This window comes from Salmo salar, chromosome 20 (assembly GCF_965601325.2).
Source record: "Salmo salar chromosome 20, fSalSal1, whole genome shotgun sequence".
Taxonomy (NCBI): Eukaryota; Metazoa; Chordata; class Actinopteri; order Salmoniformes; family Salmonidae; genus Salmo; species Salmo salar.
In genome coordinates this window covers 65,392,680-65,411,949 of record NC_138310.1, presented here as the reverse complement: position 1 = coordinate 65,411,949, position 19,270 = coordinate 65,392,680, and the positions used below count along the sequence as shown (strand labels likewise).

General features: G+C 45.8%; 2 protein-coding genes across 3 annotated transcripts in view; one reads left to right on the top strand and one right to left on the bottom strand.

The window, feature by feature from the left end:
- Positions 1 to 2,911: 2,911 nt before the first annotated feature.
- On the top strand, positions 2,912 to 10,495 carry LOC106581159 (uncharacterized). 2 transcript variants are annotated; one of them, XM_014163029.3, is made up of 6 exons: positions 2,912 to 3,002; positions 4,224 to 4,300; positions 4,374 to 4,468; positions 5,133 to 5,285; positions 5,418 to 5,471; positions 8,759 to 10,495. In XM_014163029.3, the coding sequence occupies exons 2-6, from the start codon at positions 4,232 to 4,234 to the stop codon at positions 9,108 to 9,110; spliced, it is 723 nt and encodes a 240-aa protein (XP_014018504.1). In that variant the 5' UTR covers positions 2,912 to 3,002; positions 4,224 to 4,231; the 3' UTR covers positions 9,111 to 10,495. The 2 variants fall into 2 exon arrangements, with proteins under 2 accessions (XP_014018504.1, XP_014018505.1); XM_014163030.3 differs by lacking the exon at positions 2,912 to 3,002 and adding an exon at positions 3,027 to 3,765.
- Positions 10,496 to 10,716: 221 nt separating this feature from the next.
- LOC106581158 (leucine-rich repeat and fibronectin type III domain-containing protein 1) overlaps positions 10,717 to 19,270 on the bottom strand; it is a 146,802-nt gene continuing 138,248 nt past the window's right edge. Inside the window, exons 4-5 of the mRNA XM_014163026.3 lie at positions 16,189 to 17,621; positions 10,717 to 12,553 (exon numbers count right to left, since the gene is read on the bottom strand). Of these exons, the coding sequence (XP_014018501.1) occupies positions 11,638 to 12,553; positions 16,189 to 17,585 (2,313 nt within the window). The 5' untranslated portion in view covers positions 17,586 to 17,621 and the 3' untranslated portion in view covers positions 10,717 to 11,637. The remainder of the gene's footprint in view (positions 12,554 to 16,188; positions 17,622 to 19,270) is intronic.

The window sequence follows — 19,270 nt, the reverse complement described above, 5'->3', positions numbered from 1 at the left end:
GCCGGGGGAGTGGGCAGCGTTCATGCCCTGGGCAGAGATGACCCAGAACTCGCTCCGCCACTCCTCCACTAACCTCTCTCCCTTCCAGTGTGTATTGGGGTATCAGCCGGTTCTGGCTCCTTGGCATCAGAGTCAGGCTGAGGCTCCTGCGGTGGACGACTTGTTCCGGCGCGCGGAGGAAACATGGGATGCCGCCCATGTCCACCTTCAGCGCTCCGTGCTGCGCCAAAAAGTTGGTGCAGACCGTCACCGCAGTGAGGCCCCGGTGTTCGCACCGAGGGACCGGGTCTGGCTCTCGACCTGAAACCTGCCCCTCCGCCTGCCCTGTCGGAAGCTGGGTCCGCGGTTTGTGGGGCCATTTAAAGTCCTGAGGAGAGTGAACGAGGTTTGTTATAGGTTACAGCTTCCCCCCAATTACCGTATTAACCCCTCGTTCCATGTGTCTCTCCTCAGGCCGGTGGTGGCTGGCCCACTCCAGGAGTCTGAGGTGCGGGAGGTTCCTCCGCCTCCTCTGGACATCGAGGGGGCCCCAGCGTACTCCGTTCGTTCCATACTGGATTCGAGACGTCGGGCGAGGGGCCTTCAGTACCTCATGGACTGGGAGGGGTATGGTCCGGAGGAGAGGTGCTGGGTTCCGGTGGAGGACGTGTTGGATCCTTCAATGCTTTGAGAGTTCCACCGTCTCCATCTGGATCGCCCTGCGCCTCGCCCTCCGGGTCGTCCCCGAGTTCGGTGTCGACGCGCTGCTGGAGCCGCGTGTTGGTGGGGGGGGTGGGGGTACTGTTACGAGTCGGTCCCTCTCCTTGTTCGGGCGGTGTTCGGCGGTCGACGTCACCGACCTTCTAGCCATCGCTGATCCATTTTTCATTTTCCATTGGTTTTGTCTTGTCTTACATCACACCTGGTTCCAATCTCATTATTTACATGTTGTGTATTTAACCCTCTGTTTCCCCTCATGTCCTTGTCGGTGATTGTTTGTTTGTGATGTGCAAGTTATGTTCTGGTGCGCAACAGGTTTTGTTCCCACTTTTATTATTTTGTATATTTTGGTTTTCTGAGTTTTTGTAAGCACTTATTAAATGACTCCGTTTATACCAAGTTCGTTCTCCTGCGCCTGACTTCCCTGCCATCAGCACGCACCGATTACAGGGATTCAGTTGTTCTTGTAACTAACACTAAGTATCATATTCAGGGAGTACCAGGTAATAACATGGCTACATACAGGGAGTACCAGGTAATAACATGCCTATATACAGGGAGTACCAGTACCGAGTCAATGTGCAGGGGTACGAAGTAATTGAGATAGCTAGTGTGAAAGTGTGTGTGAGTTAGTCTTTGTGTAGCGTCAGTATGCATTTGTGTCCATGTTATGTGTGTGTGGGCATATGTAGTGTGTGTGTGTGGTGTGTGTGTGTGTGTGTGTGTGTGTTGGGGTGTCAGTGTAAGTATTTGTGTGTGTGCGTAGAGTCCAATGTGTGTGCATAGAATTAGTGCAAGAGAGTTAGTGCAAAAAAAGGGTCAATGCAGGTAGTCCAGGTAGCCATTTGATTAGCTATTTAGCAGTCTTGTTTAAAAGTCTTATGACTTGGGGGTAGAAGCTGTTCAGGGTCCTGTTGGTTCCAGACTTAGTGCAGTGGTACCACTTGCCATGTGATAACAGAAAGAGTAGTCTATGGCTTGGGTGGCTGGAGCCTTTGACCCTTATTTGGGCCTTCCTCTCACACTGCCTGGTATAGAGGTCCTGGACGGCAGTAAGCTCGGACCCAGTGATGTATTGGGCCGTATTCATAACCCTCTGTGGCGCTTACGGTCGGGTGCCAGTCAAGATGCTCTCAATGGTGCAGCTGTATAACTTTTTTTAAGCCTCCTGAGGGGGAACAGGGCACATCCCTTGACAAAACTATCTGTTGTTATGAAACCCATACCTTGCATCAGTCAACAATGACTTGTTTCTCAAACACAGCTCATTGCTATCTGTTTTATATTGTGTCCATAACAGTATGAAAAGTGTATCCTGCTTCTATACACAACAGTAGTGCAACAGTCTCATTGGTGCCTAGAGCCTACACTGAAAAGTTATGGATAGGCCTTCTGTATTGTTGTATGCCAAACATTCTGTGCTAATTAGGAAATAGGTTATTGTTCGAAATATAGTCAATCATAATAGGCTACATAACTACTACAGGTAATCATTGCATTTATTCAGATCAAATCAAATTTTATTTGTCACATTCGCCGAATACAACAGGTGTAGATATTACAGTGAAATGCTTACTTACAAGGCCTTAACCAACAATGCAGTTAAGAAAAATAAGTGTTAAGAAAGTATTTACTAAAATAAACTGAAGTAGAAAATAGAAAAATACCAAATAATTAAAGAGCAACAATAAAATAACAGTAGCGAGGCTATATACAGGGGGTACCGGTACAGAGTCAATGTGCGGAGGCACAGGTTAGTCGAGCTAATATGTACATGTAGGTAGAGGTAAAGTGACTATGCATAGATAATAAACAGAGAGTAGCAGCAGCGTAAAAATGGGGGTGGGTCAGTGCAAATAGTCCAGGTAGCCATTTGATTAGCTGTTCAGGAGTCTTACTGCTTGTGGTTAGAAGCTGTTAACTTGGACCTATGATGATATCGGCCCTAAAGACCTAGCTGGGATGTGGATAGTGGCTAGTGAGATGCCATGTAGCTTGGCCTTTAATAGCCATTTGACTAGAATTGTGAAGTAAGAACAACTGGCTCACAAAGAGTGAATTTGTGCAGTTTCTCAATCACCACATCCACCACCTCCTAGGACCCTCCATCAACGATTTACTTGAATACCAATGATTGACAGACACATGACCAATCAGCGTCCTAGTTTTTCTGTGACGCACCAACCCCCACATGGGCGGGATTATGCAGAAGGTTATTACTCATGTGTTTCTTCCGCTATACGCCATGGACAGAGAAGTCAGCCTGTTGTGGGTTTTTATTCGTAAACGTTAAAGATCAAACGGTAATTCTGATTAATAAATATTTAATCAGGTTTGGAATGAGCGTCATAGGATTAATATCTGGATTTGACTTCTCATCTAGCAAAGCTCCTGTTTATAAAACTACCCGTTAACCCTAGCCAGCTAAACGTGGTGCGAACCAACTGTAGCTTCATAGCTAGTAGGTGCTTTTAGCAACGCGGATGTATTTACATACACTAGCATAGCCCTTGATCATGCCCTTCCATTAAATGACACATAAATCATTGGACGTAGGGGGAGTTTTGTCTAAACATTAATGCACATCGCTTGCTGTAAGTCGCTCTGGATAAGAGCGTCTGCTAAATGACTTAAATGTAAATGTTTTGGAAGCATAAGGACCTTTCATATCGGTGATTAAATATATATATTTTTAAAACGTGGATAAATTGATGCTCAGCTGGTTTGGGTTCCTACGCGGTCATATTTCCATTTTACAGAGCTTGTTCACAGAAAACATACGGAAGAGTGGACTACCTGTACTAATTAGCTATCTGCGTCTCTGAACACCTGTGTGTAAACGGAAGACAGACGCAACAAACGTGTTGTCACAGAAAAGTACTGTCTGCTGCACCAGTGTTGAAACAGTGCAGCGCAGTAGGTTGGTGGCACCTGAATTGGGGAGGACGGGCTCGTGGTAATGGGTGGTGTGGAATATTATCAAATACGTCAAACTTGTTTGATGCCATTCACTCCGTTTCACACATGATTATGAGCCGTCCTCCTCTCAGCAGCCTCCACTGCTGAGTAAGTGTGTATTTTTATGTTTGTAAAATTATTTTGATGTGATATGAAAGTACAATGATTTATGTTTCTAGAACCATACCGCAATTGATTTATGTTTAGATTGAGTATTTGGCTGTTTTGTCTTCCAGTGCCAATTCCCCCATTAAACAGAACATGTAAGGTCACTGGACTGAGGAACAACATTAGGCACCTTTAGTCCAACATTGTGCTAACACTAGAGTTGCTTTCAATTGTATTCGGAGCACAAAAACAGTCCGTGGGAAGTTAAATACTATTCCATTTCAACTTATTGTGCTGGTTGGCAGGATGGTTGGTCATTATGATGGGGGAATTTGAAACAAAATATATTCTCCAATGCACCTGTCCTGACCTGTATTGTGACTCCTACCCCAGTATGTTGCTGCCAATGTAATTCACAGTGTTGTGTGTACAGTACCTTATACCTTTTCTCTTCTCAGGTATCATCATGTCCAGGGTGCCGATGGGCAAGGTGCTGCTGCGAAATGTTATTCGTCACACAGATGCCCACAACAAGGTGAGAGTGGGAGAGTTAGCTAAATGTGTGTGTAGCTGTGGACTCTCCTGATGATAGATGTGGTCTGTTTCAGATCCAGGAGGAGTTGGAGATGTGGAAGTTGAGGGGGATGGAGAAGGGGCCATCCACCAGCCACAGATCGATGCCACCAGCCTTAACTCCATCCAGGTCCCCTCGCTGTTCGAGAATTGAAGTAGTGTAGCCTGATACATCAGCCGGTGATGACTAGCTAACACTAAGGCTTTGTACTGTCTGAGACACTGCAGTGTTATTTGGATTGTGTAAAACCATGGGAACACGAGCCCAGCTAGTATGCATGGCATGCACAAACTTCAGGTGCTAGAAATCTGAATGCACTACTAGTGTTTTGAAAAGTTGATTTAATAATGCTTTCCAGTGGATATAACCACCCAGACAACCAGTAGAATAAGTTAAAATGTCATCTTATTCAACATTCCGGCTTGTAGAGGTCCTGAGAGGAGCCTTTCCAAATAATGACATTGCGTTGTCTCAAACGGTACGTAGCATTAGCGTTAGCCTGATATATCAGCCGGTGATAGCTAGCTATCTTAGGCTGTGTCCCGATTCACCACCCTTTTCCCAAAGTGTGCACTTATTTCCCGTCATGGATTTAAAAGCAATGTATTTGTGTAATAATTTGTTGGAGGCAGTTTCCACCATTTTCAGATTCATGACTGGAAGTGTGCAAGTGCACGTTTTGATAGAAGGGTGGAGAATCGGGATGCAGCCTTACAGTAGCTTAGAAGCGTGTTATATGGAACAGGTTGACAGACATCAGAATTAGAGTTGACCCATGTTGTCTATTCCTCAGGAGTCACATGCACTGTGATCGTGTGGAGGATGGGTCTGTAGACAGACTGGGAGACCGGCTGCGGAGAAGAGAACACGATTCCAGCCAGGACAAGAGGGAGGCACGCTACTGGACCAAGAAACTCTATGACTTTGAGGCCAATGATCCAGACAGGTGCACCTTTTTTCTGTTTACAACTCTGTAGTATTATAGCCTTGTGAGTTCATAAGTTTGTGTTTGAGATGACAAACAGCGACATGCTATGAAAGGTGAATCTCATTGGTACTGTGCATGTTTCCTCTACAGATGGGGACACAGCGGTTTTAAGGAGCTATACCCAGAGGAGTTTAAAAGTGACTGGTAAGAAATGAACTGCATTAACATGAAATACCATGTCTCATAACTGTAGTAGCTGTAGTAAGGATTAAATCAAATCAAAGTTTATTTGTCACGTGCGCAGAATACAACAGGTGTAGACCTTACAGTGAAATGCTTACTTACAGGCTCTAACCAATAGTGCAAAGGTGTTAGGTGAACAATAAGTAAAGAAATAAAACAACAGTAAAAAGACAGGCTATATACAGTAGCGAGGCTATACAAGTAGCGAGGCTACATACAGACACCGGTTAGTCAGGCTGATTGAGGTAGTATGCACATGTAGATATGGTTAAAGTGACTATGCATATATGATGAACAGAGAGTAGCAGTAGCGTAAAAGAGGGGTTGGTGGGTGACGGGACACAATGCAGATAGCCCGGTTAGCCAATGTGCAGGAGCACTGGTTGGTCGGCCCAATTGAGGTAGTATGTACATGAATGTATAGTTAAAGTGACTGCATATATGATAAACAGAGAGTAGCAGCAGCGTAAAAAGAGGGGTTGGGGGGGGCACACAATGCAAATAGTCCGGGTAGCCATTTGATTACCTGTTCAGGAGTCTTATGGCTTGGGGGTAAAAACTGTTGAGAAGCCTTTTTGTCCTAGACTTGGCACTCCGGTACCGCTTGCCATGCGGTAGTAGAGAGAACAGTCTATGACTGGGGTGGCTGGGGTCTTTGACAATATTTAGGGCCTTCCTCTGACACCGCCTGGTGTAGAGGTCCTGGATGGCAGGCAGCTTATCCCCAGTGATGTATTGGGCCGTACGCACTACCCTCTGTAATGCCTTGCGGTCAGAGGCCGAGCAATTGCCATACCAGGCAGTGATGCAACCAGTCAGGATGCTCTCGATGTTGCAGCTGTAGAACCTTTTCAGGATCTCAGGGCTCATGCCAAATCATTTTAGTTTCCTGAGGGGGAATAGTCTTTGTCGTGCCCTGTTGATGTGGACACCGAGGAACTTGAAGCTCTCAACCTGCTCCACTACAGCCCCGTCGGTGAGAATGGGGGTGTGCTCGGTCGTCCTTTTCCTGTAGTCCACAATCATCTCCTTAGTCTTGGCTACGTTGAGGGATAAGTTGTTATTCTGGCACCCCACGGCCAGGTCTCTGACCTCGTCCATATAAGGCTGTCTCGTTGTTGTCTGTGATCATGCCTACCACTGTTGTCGCCTGCAAACTTAATGATGGTGTTGGAGTCGTGCCAGGCCATGCAGTCGTGGGTGAACAGGGAGTACAGAAGGGGACTGAGCATGCACCCCTGGGGAGCTCCAGTGTTGAGGATCAGCGTAGCAGATGTGTTGCTTCCTACCCTCATCACCCGGGAGCGGCCCGTCAGGAAGTCCAGGATCTAGTTGCAGAGGGAGGTGTTTAGACCCAGGATCCTTAGCTTAGTGATGAGCTTTGAGGGTGCTATGGTGTTGAACGCTGAGCTGTAGTCAATGAATAGCATTCTCACATAAGTGTTCCTTTTGTCCAGGTGGGAAAGGGCAGTGTGGAGTGCAATAGAGATTGCATCATCTGTGGATCTGTTTGAGCGGTGTGCAAATTGGAGTGGGTCTAGGGTTTCTGGGATAATGGTGTTGATGTGAGCCATAACCAACCTTTCAAAGCACTTGATGGCTATGGTCGTGAGTGCTACGGGTCTGTAGTCATTTAGACAGGTTGCCTTTGTGTTCTTGGGCACAGGGACTATGGTGGTCTGCTTGAAACATGTTGGTATTACAGACTCAATCAGGGACATGTTGAAAATGTCAGTGAAGTCACCTGCCAGTTGGTCAACACATGCCCGGAGCACACGTCCTGGTAATCCGTCTGGCCCCGCAGCCTTGTGTATGTTGACCTGTTTAAAGGTCTTACTCACGTCGGCTACGGAGAGCGTGATCACACAGTCATCCGGAACAGCTGACGCTCTCATGCATGCCTCAGTGTTGCTTGCCTCGAAGCGAACATAGAAGTGATTTAGCTTGTCTGGTAGGCTCGTGTCACTGGGCAGCTCGCAGCTGTGCTTCCCTTTGTAGTTTGCAAGCCCTGCCACTTAAGACGAGCGTCGGAGCCGGTGTAGTATGATTCAATCTTAGCCCTGGATTGACGCTTTGCCTGTTTGATGGTTCGTCGCAGGGCATAGCAGGTTTTCTTGTAAGCTTCCGGGTTAGAGTCCCGCACCTTGAAAGCGGGAGCTCTACCTTTTAGCTCAGTGCAAATGTTGCCTGTAATCCATGGCTTCTGGTTGGGGTATGTACTTACAGTCACTGTGGGGATGACGTCCTTGATGCACTTATTGATAAAGCCAGTGACTGATGTGGTGTACTCCTCAATGCCATTGGAAGAATCCCGGAACATGTTCCAGTCTGTGCTAGCAAAACAGTCCTGTAGTTTAGCATCTGCTTCATCTGACCACTTTTCTATAGACAGAGTCACTGGTGCTTCCTGCTTTAATTTTTGCTTGTAAGCAGGAGGATAGAGTTGTGGTCGGATTTACCAAATGGAGGGCGAGGGAGAGCTTTGTACACATCTCTGTGTGTGGAGTTGATAGAATGTTGATAGAAATTTGGGAGAACTGATTTAAGTTTCCCTGCATTAAAGTCTCCGGCCACTAGGAACGCCGCCTCTGGTTGAGTGGTTTCCTGTTTGCATATTTCCTTATACAGCTGACTGAGTGCGGTCTTAGTGCCAGCATCTGTCTGTGGTGGTAAATAAACAGCCACGAAAAGAATATCTGAAAACTCTCTAGGCAAGTAGTGTGGCCTGCAATTTATCACAATATACTCTACTTCAGGCGAGCAAATCTAGAGACTTCCTTAAATTTCGTGCTCCAGCTGTTGTTTACAAATATGCACAGACTGCCCCCCCCCTCGTCTTACCGGAGTGTGCTGTTCTATCTAGCCAGTGCAGCGTATATCCCGCTAGCTGAATATCCATGTCGTCATTCAGCCACGATTCCGTGAAACATAGGATATTACAGTTTTTGATGTCCCGTTGGTAGGATATTCGTGATCGTACCTCGTCTAATTTATTGTCCAATGATTGCACGTTGGCGAGTAGTATTGATGGTAACGGCAGCTTTCCCAGTCGCCTTCGCTGGGTCCTGACCAGGCATCCGGCTCTTTGTCCTCTGTACCTGCGTCGCTTCCTCTTGCAAATAACGGGGATGTCGGTCCTTTGGGGTGTTTGGAGAATGCCTTGTGCGTCATCTTTGTTGTAGAAATCTCACTATTTGCTTCAATACAATAAATGTTGCATTGTTATAATGCCTGATTTGTCTTTTCAGGGAAAGAGACCGTGGTAATGATCAGAATGGGCATTGGAGAAAGAAAAAGTACAGACTTAAAACAGCCAAATCAAAACATCTGAAGAAGTCCTCCAAGAAGAAGAAGAAAGAGGAAAAGCGAAGGACAGGTGAGTCAGACGGTGAGTCCAGCAGCGACAAGAGCGACAGTGTCAAACCGAAACAGAAGAGGAAAAGCAGCCAGAGGAAACATAAGAGGGAGAGAGAAGAGGAGAGCAGCTCAGAGGATGATGAGAAGGAGGAAATGATAGATGGACTCCACAGAGACTCAGGACCAGAGTCACACAAGAAGAGGAGGAAAAGCAGGAGAGGACAAATTGGAGGACAGTTCTGAGGATTGAACCTTTTTCCATTGGCAGCCAGTAACCTGTACCCTCATACTGCTCAACCCCCTTTCAGTTGCTGAAAGTGAGTGGGCGAAGCTTTCAGTTACACCCCACTTTAGTGTCCAATGTTTCCCACTAGATTTGTTGTGAACACGGCATCACCAAAGCTAGTTGCTAGACATGTTTGTGATTTATCCAATAACAAGACAACTGAGGAATTGGCTAAAGTACAAATACAACTTTTGAACAGACCTACTGGCAGGGGAAAGCATATCGCTCTTCCCTTAACAACTTTCCTCTGCAATACTCTTCTGTGTTGTACTTCTCTTTCTGTGTACAGCTGAGCACAAACCTGTGTTCTCCCCTAAGGGCATTCAGCAGTACCTCACCTTCTGGTGCTGCTCAAGCTGCAGTGCTCAGATAGTGAGCTGACACTGCACAAATATGGACTAAACGAAAGCCACCTAATACCACCTCATGACAAGCTGATTGACTGCAGAGCCTTGTCCAATAGTTAGTGTCCTGGCTTGACTTTAGCTGTTATACTATGGAAAATTATGACATTTTATGCAGATTTCCCAACCAATTGTGACAATCTTTTCAGCTTTTTTTTATTCAGTATTTATTTTAAAAAAAAATTGATTTATGGGAGTTGGGATTTAACGGAATGTCAGGTGGGACATTGAAAAATAAAATGCATATTTAGTTTTCTGAAAATGTACTCTGGTTATCACACCATACTTTTAGACAGGAAGGAAATATCACATGGATCTGAAGTTATGACTACAGGATATCTACATGACTATCATTCACTAGTCTTCTCAGTAGGCCTATAGCCTTTCTATCTCATGAGCTTGAGCATGAATTTTACTCTTCATGCATCCAATTCTATGAAATATTGCTTCCATGTGCCCCTTGGGTTGAATACGTCCAGAACTCGGTACCATTTACCATATAACATTGTATAAATGTTCTACAGTACTCGCTGTAGATGTAATGTGCAAGAAAATGGAATAGGTCAGCACTGAATGAGAATTTCTACATCATTTCTACGTTACTATATTTAACTCCTTTTAAGAGACTTGTTGAAAAAGGTGCTATCGTCTAAAACAGGTTTGAACTTCATAGTTGTATTCTTACATAGAGAGCAGGCCACTGCTATATGGTATCTTCAAGTTCATTCCTTTCTCCTTAATGATCATCACGCTGTACAAGGTTAATTTATTATTTAGTGGAAGGGCTAGGAGGCCTACAGGGTCTAACATCCTGTTATCTATGGTGCGTTGTCTCCACCTGGTGGCTCAATCAGTGAGGTTGGATTTACTCATGGCTTCTTTTGACTTCATCAGAATTAATAATTTATTTGTGACAAATAAAGCAATATTGTTTCTGACCTGATGATTGTATACTTTGACAACGGCTTCCTTTGAGACCCTTGAAGTCTCCCACATGTTTGTCTCAACAGGCATAAGATATGATATATCTTAATATATATTTGATAAGATGCATGCCTTAATGCATATTGGCCTTCCCACTGATCCATGTGCAAGCAGCTTTCATGACTTTGGTGAAAGGATCCAGGATGACCATAAGAAAAGGACACGGCACAAATGGTACAGTTAACCCACACAAAAAATTTAATACCCTCTCATAAGGGATAAGTGGTCCAAACCTTGTCATACTAAATAGGGGGAAGTGTGAGGACGCAGGTTTTTAATGTAAAAACTTGTGGCCAACACCCAAATGCTCAGTAAAAAGTTGTGACATATGACTTACATAGTACACATACACCAATGTTTTTAATATACTTCTATATGTATTTTTTGTTGTCTTTTTATCTAGACCAGCCAGATACAATACCGATTAATATCATACAGTCACATCAGGAACAATACCTAGTAATATCATACAGTCCAACCAGCATGGAGGAGTCCACAGGTTTATCAGGTCCATCCTCTCTATGCTAACATTTGAAATCGGCATGTGTATAGATCTATAATATTGGTATTAATGTATAGACTGGTGTGATACTTGTCCTCGTATCGTCGTGTCTTCGTGTGCAAAAGTCTTTGAAAGAACCCAAAGGATGATCAACATACAGGATACCTGGTTGTTCACTTTACACTGGGATCTTTTTAACATTAAAAGGAAAAGTTACAAATGCCCCAACCCTTGGCATGTCATAGAACAAAAAAACCTCAAAGCATCACTCCCCATGAAACAGGGAAAACCATGATAGAAAGGAAAGTTTATGACTACAATGAGCAGCATCCTCCATTCGTACATATTTTAGAGTAAGGCACTGCTGCAGAAACTAATGAAATGGCCGACAACTCTGTGCCACTCTGGGAGTATGAGGGGAGGCAGGATGAAAGGGGACTGTGTTCTTCTCCAGCAACTCTCTGAGTCTGTGTGTGTATGCATGTAGCTTTATTTGTTAAATGTGTAAATGTGTATGCATGAGGGTGTATGTGTCAAACTGTTGGAGTGTGTGTGTGTGTCTTTGAGAGAGCCAGAGAGGCCAGGCTGTATCTCTTACACTGTGCTCTCCAGCATCCATTCAGTGCTGCTGAAAGTGACTCTCCGGTTAGCGAGCGGTGAGGACTCCACGTTGAGCTGGTTTGTAGACTTGTGCCGCCTCGTCCGCGCTCTGCGGGGGTAACTGTGGCTCTGAAATATGGAATAGTCTCCCCCGTCAAAGCTGAACCTGTGCCTAGTTCGTGCCAGCTCATTATTAAACCCCATGTTGGCCAGGGCGCTCTTCTTGTCCTTGAGCCTGGGGGCCTCCATGGTGCCGGCGTTGGGGCCTAGGAGACACAAGGATATGGTGGAGCCCATCAGGCTGCTTTCTGTCTGTGTGTCCTCTGACGGGGGGCCAGATCCACAGCGCTGGGCGTCCAGGCTGGTCCTCCTCACCTTGTCCGTGGTCAGGGGGGGCAGCTCCACTTCCAGGATGGCCGTGGTGGCCAGAGGAGTGTCCCACTCCCTCTTGTCACTGTCCACCTTCAGCACCAGGGCCATGCACTCCTTGGCTGCCACCGGTTGGGCTTCTCTCTGGTGGCTGTCCTCAGCAGGCTGTTTGGAGGTGGAGCGCTGGAGTCTGTGCTGGCTGCCGTTGGTCTGGGAGTGCATGCTGGAGCTGACCTTGACCTTGCTGTCCTCTGGGCTGCTGTGGGCTTTGTAGCGGATCATGAGGATGATGATAAACACCAGCACTGAAGCCACAATGATGCCACCAATGATGATTATCATGGTGCCGCCCAGAAACTGGCTGTGGATGAAGCGGCACTGGCTGACCTCGCTGGCAGTGTGGAACTGGACGCAGCCGACCACGCGCGTGGCCGTCAGAGAGGTGATGCCGTCGTCGTACACCGCCAGGACACACAGGTCATACTCCCGGCCCGCTGCCAGGTCGTTGATCAGGAAGGTCTTACTGGTGGAAGGGATCATTCTGCAGAAAAAAGGAAGGAATACACACGAGTGGTGAAGGTTAGCTTTGCCAGGGCAGTTTTGTCTGCCCCCCTCAGTTACCACCAATATGCTGTATGGAACAAAAGAGTGTCAGACAGTGTCACACTGCATTCCCATTAACGGCATGCACGTGAGATTTAACCGGACACTAAGTTGTTTGAAAAAACACTGAAAATAGACAGCCATGCCAACTCACTTCAGCTCCAGTGAGGCTTTAAATATCTCCCATATATTTGGGGCCCAAGTAAAGACAACAGTGCTGACACTTGACTTCTAGGCAATGTTACAGGGTGACAGTGCAAAATATCTCCCCCAGCATTTTATGTATACTATGATTGCAAAAATTAAACAGCAAGGTGACAAACAAGCCATCACTATATATACACTATATGTCACAACATCTTCAGGGAAGGACAATGCAGGCTTCTGGCCAAATGCCAAAGTTTGATGTTGTGTGAAATAAACACATTGTCTGTGAACATGAAGGAGAAAGACATTGGCTTTAGGCCGACATCTGTGTTAATATAATTAGAAACATGACAATTTTCCCCTCAAGGAACACTTTGATGGTTGTCACTTGTAGGTAATAATATATCACCTGAAGACTAAACAACACACAGGTCACTGTTTAAACACAGGGGAGAACATTATACAGGAGAATGCTATTTTTATCGTTTCTGATTTAATTAGCTAAAGTCAACCAACAACAACAGCTTTAAACTTGACCTTATGATGCCTTGATAAAACTTTCCAGTACACTGTTTTAATTTGTGCCCCGGTAGTGGTGGTGCACACTGGGTCAAATACACACACATCCAATAGACCTAAGTACTCTCAATTCAATAAGGGTATTTGAATGAGTAATACAAAATGGAAGTGTTAGCACATACAGTGCAATCGGAAAGTATTCAGACCCCATCCCTTTTTCTACAATTTGTTTGGTTACAGCCTTATTATAAAATTGATTAAATAAATAAAAATCCTCATTAATCTACACACAATACCTCATAGTAACAAAGTGAAAACAGGTTTTTAGAAATGTTTGCAAATGTGTTACAAATAAAAAACAGATATCTTATTTACATAAGTATTCAGGGCCTTTGCTATGAGAGCCGAAATTGGGCTCAGGTGCATCCTGTTTCCATTGATCATCCTTGAGATATTTCGACAACTGGATTGGAGTCCAACTGTCGTAAATTCAATTGATTGGACATGATTTGGAAAGGCACACACCTGTCTATATAAGGTCCCACAGTTGACAGTGCATGTCAGAGCAAAAACCAAGCCATGAGGTTGAAGGAATTGCTCGTGGAGCTCCAAGACAGGATTGAGTCGAGGCACAGATCTGGGGAAGGTCCCCAAGAACACAGTGGCCTCCATCATTCTTAAATTGAAGAAGTTTTGAACCCCCAAGACTCTTCCTGGAGCTGGCTGCCCGGCCAAACTGAGCAATCGTGGGAGAAGGGCCTTGGTCAGGGAGGTGACCAAGAACCCGATGGTCACTCTGACAGAGCTCCAGAGTTCCTCTGTGGAGATAGGAGAACCTTACAGAAGGACAATCATCTCTGCAGCACTCAACCAATCAGGCCTTTATGGTTGAGTGGCCAGACGGAAGCCACTCCTCAGTAAAAGGCACATGACAGCCCGCTTGGAGTTTGCCAAAAGGCACCTACAGGACTCTCAGACCATGAGAAAGATTCTCTGGTCTGATGAAACCAATATTGAACTCTTTGGCCCCCAAATGCTAAGCGTCACATCTGGAGGAAACCTGGCACCATCCCTACGGTGAAGCATGGTGGTGGCAGTATCATGCTGTGGGGATATTTTTCAGCGGCGAGACTGGGAGACTAGTAAGGATTGAGGGAAACATGAACGGAGCAAAGTACAGAGAGATCCTTGATGAAAACCTGCTCCAGAGCACCCAGGATGAAGATTCACCTTCCAACAGGACAACAACCCTAAGCACATAGCAAAGACAACGCAGGAGTGGCTTCGGGACAAGTCTCTGAATGTCCTTAAGTGGCACAGCCAGGGCCCGGATTTGAACCCGATCCATGTAAACTACAGCCTCGAGTCTTATTGGGTATGACGCCTCAAGTTTGGCACACCTGTATTTGGAGAGTTTTTCCCCATTCTTCTCTGCAGATCCTCTCAAGCTCTGGTGGATGGGGAGTGTCGCTACACAGCTATTTTCAGGTCTCTCCAGAGATGTTGGATCGGGTTCAAATCCGGGTTTAAAGAAATATCACATTTACATAAGTATTCAGACCCTTTATTCAGTACTTTGTTGAAGCACCTTTGGCAGCGATTACAGGCTGTAATTGCTGATAAAAGGTACTTCAACAAAGTACTGAGTAAAGGGTCTGAATACTTATGCAAATATGATATTTCTTTAACCTGTTTTTGCTTTGTCATTATGGGGTATTGTGTGTAGATTGATGAGGGAAAAAAACTATTTAATACATTTTAGAATAAGGATGTAACGGAAACAAATGTGGAAAAAGTCAAGGGGTCTGAATACTTTCCGAATACACTGAATTTCTCTTTTAAGATGGACTGAAATTAATAATATAATAGGAGTAGACATGAGTCATTCATCAATGTGAAATAAATTACATGTTGTAATATCTATCATATTAAACAGGATTCCCCTAATGTTCCACTGATAAGAGGCTTCTCACATTTGAATTACTATCTGCAGAAGTTAGCATGCTCATGTCCCAGAATCTGACTCACGGGTGTCCTAGGCACAATTATGTGCTATTGGGATTATGTTAAGGGAAGGGGTTATTGTTGGGTTGGGGTTAAGGACTGGGACGTGATAGTGCCTGCTGAACCTGGATAATATTGAGACAAAAGGGTATATTTAAGCAATAAGGCCTGAGGGGGTATGGTAAAGGGCTGTTCTTAAAAAAGGCGCAACGCGGAGTGCCTGGAACCAGCCCTTAGCCGTATATTGGCCATATACCACAAACCCTAGAGGTGCCTTATTGCTATTATAAACTGGTTACCAATGTAATTAGAGCAGTAAAAATAAATGTTTTGTCATACCCGTGTCAGCCAATCAGCATTCAGGGCTTGTACCACCCAGTTTATAATTACACTCTAAAGGTCAAGTAATATGTCTTAACCGTGTAATCTTTGTTTTCTCATAGGCTTAGAGCTAATAAACTGGAAATGTAAAATCATACTATGCATTTTTATCAATTGAAATCAACATATGGTTTGTTTATACCCCCTTTTATCCCAAAACCATAATACATTTTGCACATACTTAAATGTAGTGACATAGTTAATCATACAGCACCTATTCAGCTCAGGAGTTATGGATGTATTATAATGGACTGTCATGCCATTCAGCAGATGGGCATTCCAGATGGCTCAGACCGTCTCCAGAGCTGGTTCAGACCCCCACCCCACCGCAGCCTCATCCCCACCAGCACCCCATTTTTTTGTTGAATTAAATGTCCTTGTCTATAACTGTTCTGTACTTTGTCATGTATTTGTAAGTTTTATGTGGACCCCAGGAGGAGTAGCTGCTTCACTAAACCCCGTTTCCACCAGCTCCAGCCCTAGTGCTCCCATTCCTCCAGCACCAGCCCCTACATGGCTTACCTGTAAACCAGTGTGTCGTCTGCAGTGCTGTTGTACTGAATCTGGTACATCCTGATGCCTGGGATGTGGCGCTCGGAGGGCCAGCGAATCACAGCCGAGGAGGAGGTCAGCTCGACCACCACCACCCTCCTGTCCTGGTGCTTGTCATGGCCTTTGGTGTCGTTGCCTGACTTGGAGGAGGTGGTGATGTCAGAGAGGCCCCGATCGGCCTCGCGCATGTGGTGCAATGTGTTGTTGACAAACAGGGGCAGAGGGATCATGTTGATCTCCACGGCAGCTGTGGCGATGCCGGCAGCATTGGAGGCCACACAGTTGAAGGCACCGCTGTCCTTCAGGGTGGTGATGAGGATGTCCAAGGTACCGTTGTCATACAGGATGGTGCGGGAGTTGTTATGCACCAGCTTGCCATCGGGGAAGCGCCAGTGGATGGCCGGGTCTGGGTCTCCCATGGCCTTGCACTTGAGGGTGACCCCCTGGCCCTCCATGACGTAGGGCTTGGTGGATAGGTTCTTGGTGATGAGCGGGGGCTCACAGATGAATTCCTCCTCCTGGATGGACCAGAAGTACTTGTCCATGAGGTGCTCCGGAGATGCGCATGTCTCCAGGTCGTCGTGCCGCGTCAGTCTGCGGAGCCACAGCAGCTCACAGTTACAGTGGAGAGGGTTCCCTCCAAAGCTCACTGCCAGGGAGGATGGGTTGGAGCCCTTGGCGTCTGACAGCACCTGGGCGTGCTGAAACAGGCTGTCTGGAGGTAGCTTCTGCAGCCGGTTGGAGGTCATATCCAGACGAACCAGCTTGGTGAGGAGCGTGAAAGTCCCAGCTCCGATGTGATCGATCAGGTTGTGATCAAGGGTGAGGATGTTGATGTGGCTCATCCTGCCTATCTCCTCCCAGGGCAGGGTCCTCAGGTTGTTGTTGGACAGATCCAGGTCCTCGATGGTCGACACAAACTCATCAAAGGAGGTAGGGGCCACGTGGTGGATCTGGTTGTTCCCCAGTATGAGGTGGCGGAGGTTGATCAGGCCTTTGAAGTGGTCGCTCTTGATGACACTGAGGCGGTTGCCGTCCATGTGGAGGGCTCGTAGGGAGCGCAGGCCCAGGAAGGCGTGGGGTGTGATCTGGCTGATGGTGTTACGGGACAGGGTGAGGTGGACCAGGCTGGTCATGTTGAAAAAGTCTTTCCTGCGGATGATGGTGATGAAGTTGTCTGTGAGGCGCAGCTCCACGGTCTTGCGGTCGATGGTTGGGGGCACAAACAGCAGACCGGTCTTAGCACAGAGCAGAGTCAGAGTGGGGGAGAGGTGCTGGCAGATGCAGCGGCCAGGGCAGTTGTAGCCCTTCACCAGCACCGCACACAGAAGTACACACAGCAGCATACACACAACCAGCCGCTCCATGGTCTGTCTGTCTGTCTGTCTGTCAACTTCCAGATCCTGGAACAGATAAAGATAGAGATAGAGAGAGAAATGGCAGAGATACGTTAAAACTGGTATATTTGGGGGGGTTTAAAATCATATAATTTATAATGAACAGATGTTACACAAATGGAGTCATCAACCAAGATGATGGAAACTGCTAGTAGGGTACCGATCACCAGAGAGACATGTGAGACATGTTAGAGGTTGTTGTGAGATGATAGAAGTCTGAACCCCAGCCCACCCATTATTCCAGTAAAAAAAACACAGAATCGCCAGCAAAACAAACACAAACTGGATAATATGCCAGCAGACCGCTGCATAAATGTCGATCCCTTACACATTTGAATAATAACAGTGTCGTTTTTACATGGAGCTAATATGTCATCAATTTCCCTGTCATACCATATGGTTTGTGTGTTTTTCTTGCTCTGAACTTCACAACAGTGTAGGGAATTAAGGGGAGAAAGGGTGCTTGTCAGCACTGCTTAAGGATTTATATGACCTTTTCATGCTCCCTTCACTCTTCATGCTTCAGAAATGTGCTGCAGAATTAGACATGAGTTTGTCAAGTAAATCATAGCAACAAAACATGAAGGTGAAAAGTGAGATGAGAGACCTTGGTTCTAAATCCATCAGTTGGAGGTATTATTAGATGGTTCTTAGGTGTTGAGGCTGATCTTCAGATTCTCTGATCCCCATTTAGTGCTATTGATTCCAGCTCTGTGAGAGCATAAGTGACAGGTGCAAAAAGAGAACCTTGGGTGTAATAACCACCAAATCCCAATGGAATCCCATTCTTTCATGATGGCTGCCATATTGCCATGCAGTAGTTTTTCCTATTTTCGGCATCAATCTTTGTTGCTTATGCATTTAACCCTTGATGTTTATCACAGATGGAGCCCATTCAGGGATATGATGATAACTGACTGTTCTCCACAGGTAACCAATCATTCCTGGCTATGTGTTTTGAAAATAACAACTGTCTACTTGTCTAGACTGCCAGGCTTTTGATTTGTCTTTAGTTTGCCATTCATCTTTTCCTGTGGATCAGATGTTCTTTCCATTTCTTTATCATATACTGCTCAAAAAAATAAAGGGAACACTTAAACAACACATCCTAGATCTGAATGAAAGATATAATCTTATTAAATACTTTTTTCTTTACATAGTTCAATGTGCTGACAACAAAATCACACAAAAATAATCAATGGAAATCCAATTTATCAACCCATGGAGGTCTGGATTTGGAGTCACACTCAAAATTAAAGTGGAAAACCACACTACAGGCTGATCCAACTTTGATGTAATGTCCTTAAAACAAGTCAAAATGAGGTTCAGTAGTGTGTGTGGCCTCCACGTGCCTGTATGACCTCCCTACAACGCCTGGGCATTCTCCTGATGAGGTGGCGGATGGTCTCCTGAGGGATCTCCTCCCAGACCTGGACTAAAGCATCCGCCAACTCCTGGACAGTCTGTGGTGCAACGTGGCGTTGGTGGATGGAGCGAGACATGATGTCCCAGATGTGCTCAATTGGATTCAGGTCTGGGGAACGGGCGGGCCAGTCCATAGCATCAATGCCTTCCTCTTGCAGGAACTGCTGACACACTCCAGCCACATGAGGTCTAGCATTGTCTTGCATTAGGAGGAACCCAGGGCCAATTGC

Coding starts and splice junctions, on each gene's coding strand:
- LOC106581159 (XM_014163029.3), top strand. CDS start 4,232: ATGTCCAGGGTGCCGATGGGCAAGGTGCTGCTGCGAAATGTTATTCGT. Junction 5,286..5,417: donor GAGGCCAATGATCCAGACAG/GTGCACCTTTTT, acceptor TTTCCTCTACAG/ATGGGGACACAGCGGTTTTA. Junction 5,472..8,758: donor GAGGAGTTTAAAAGTGACTG/GTAAGAAATGAA, acceptor TTGTCTTTTCAG/GGAAAGAGACCGTGGTAATG.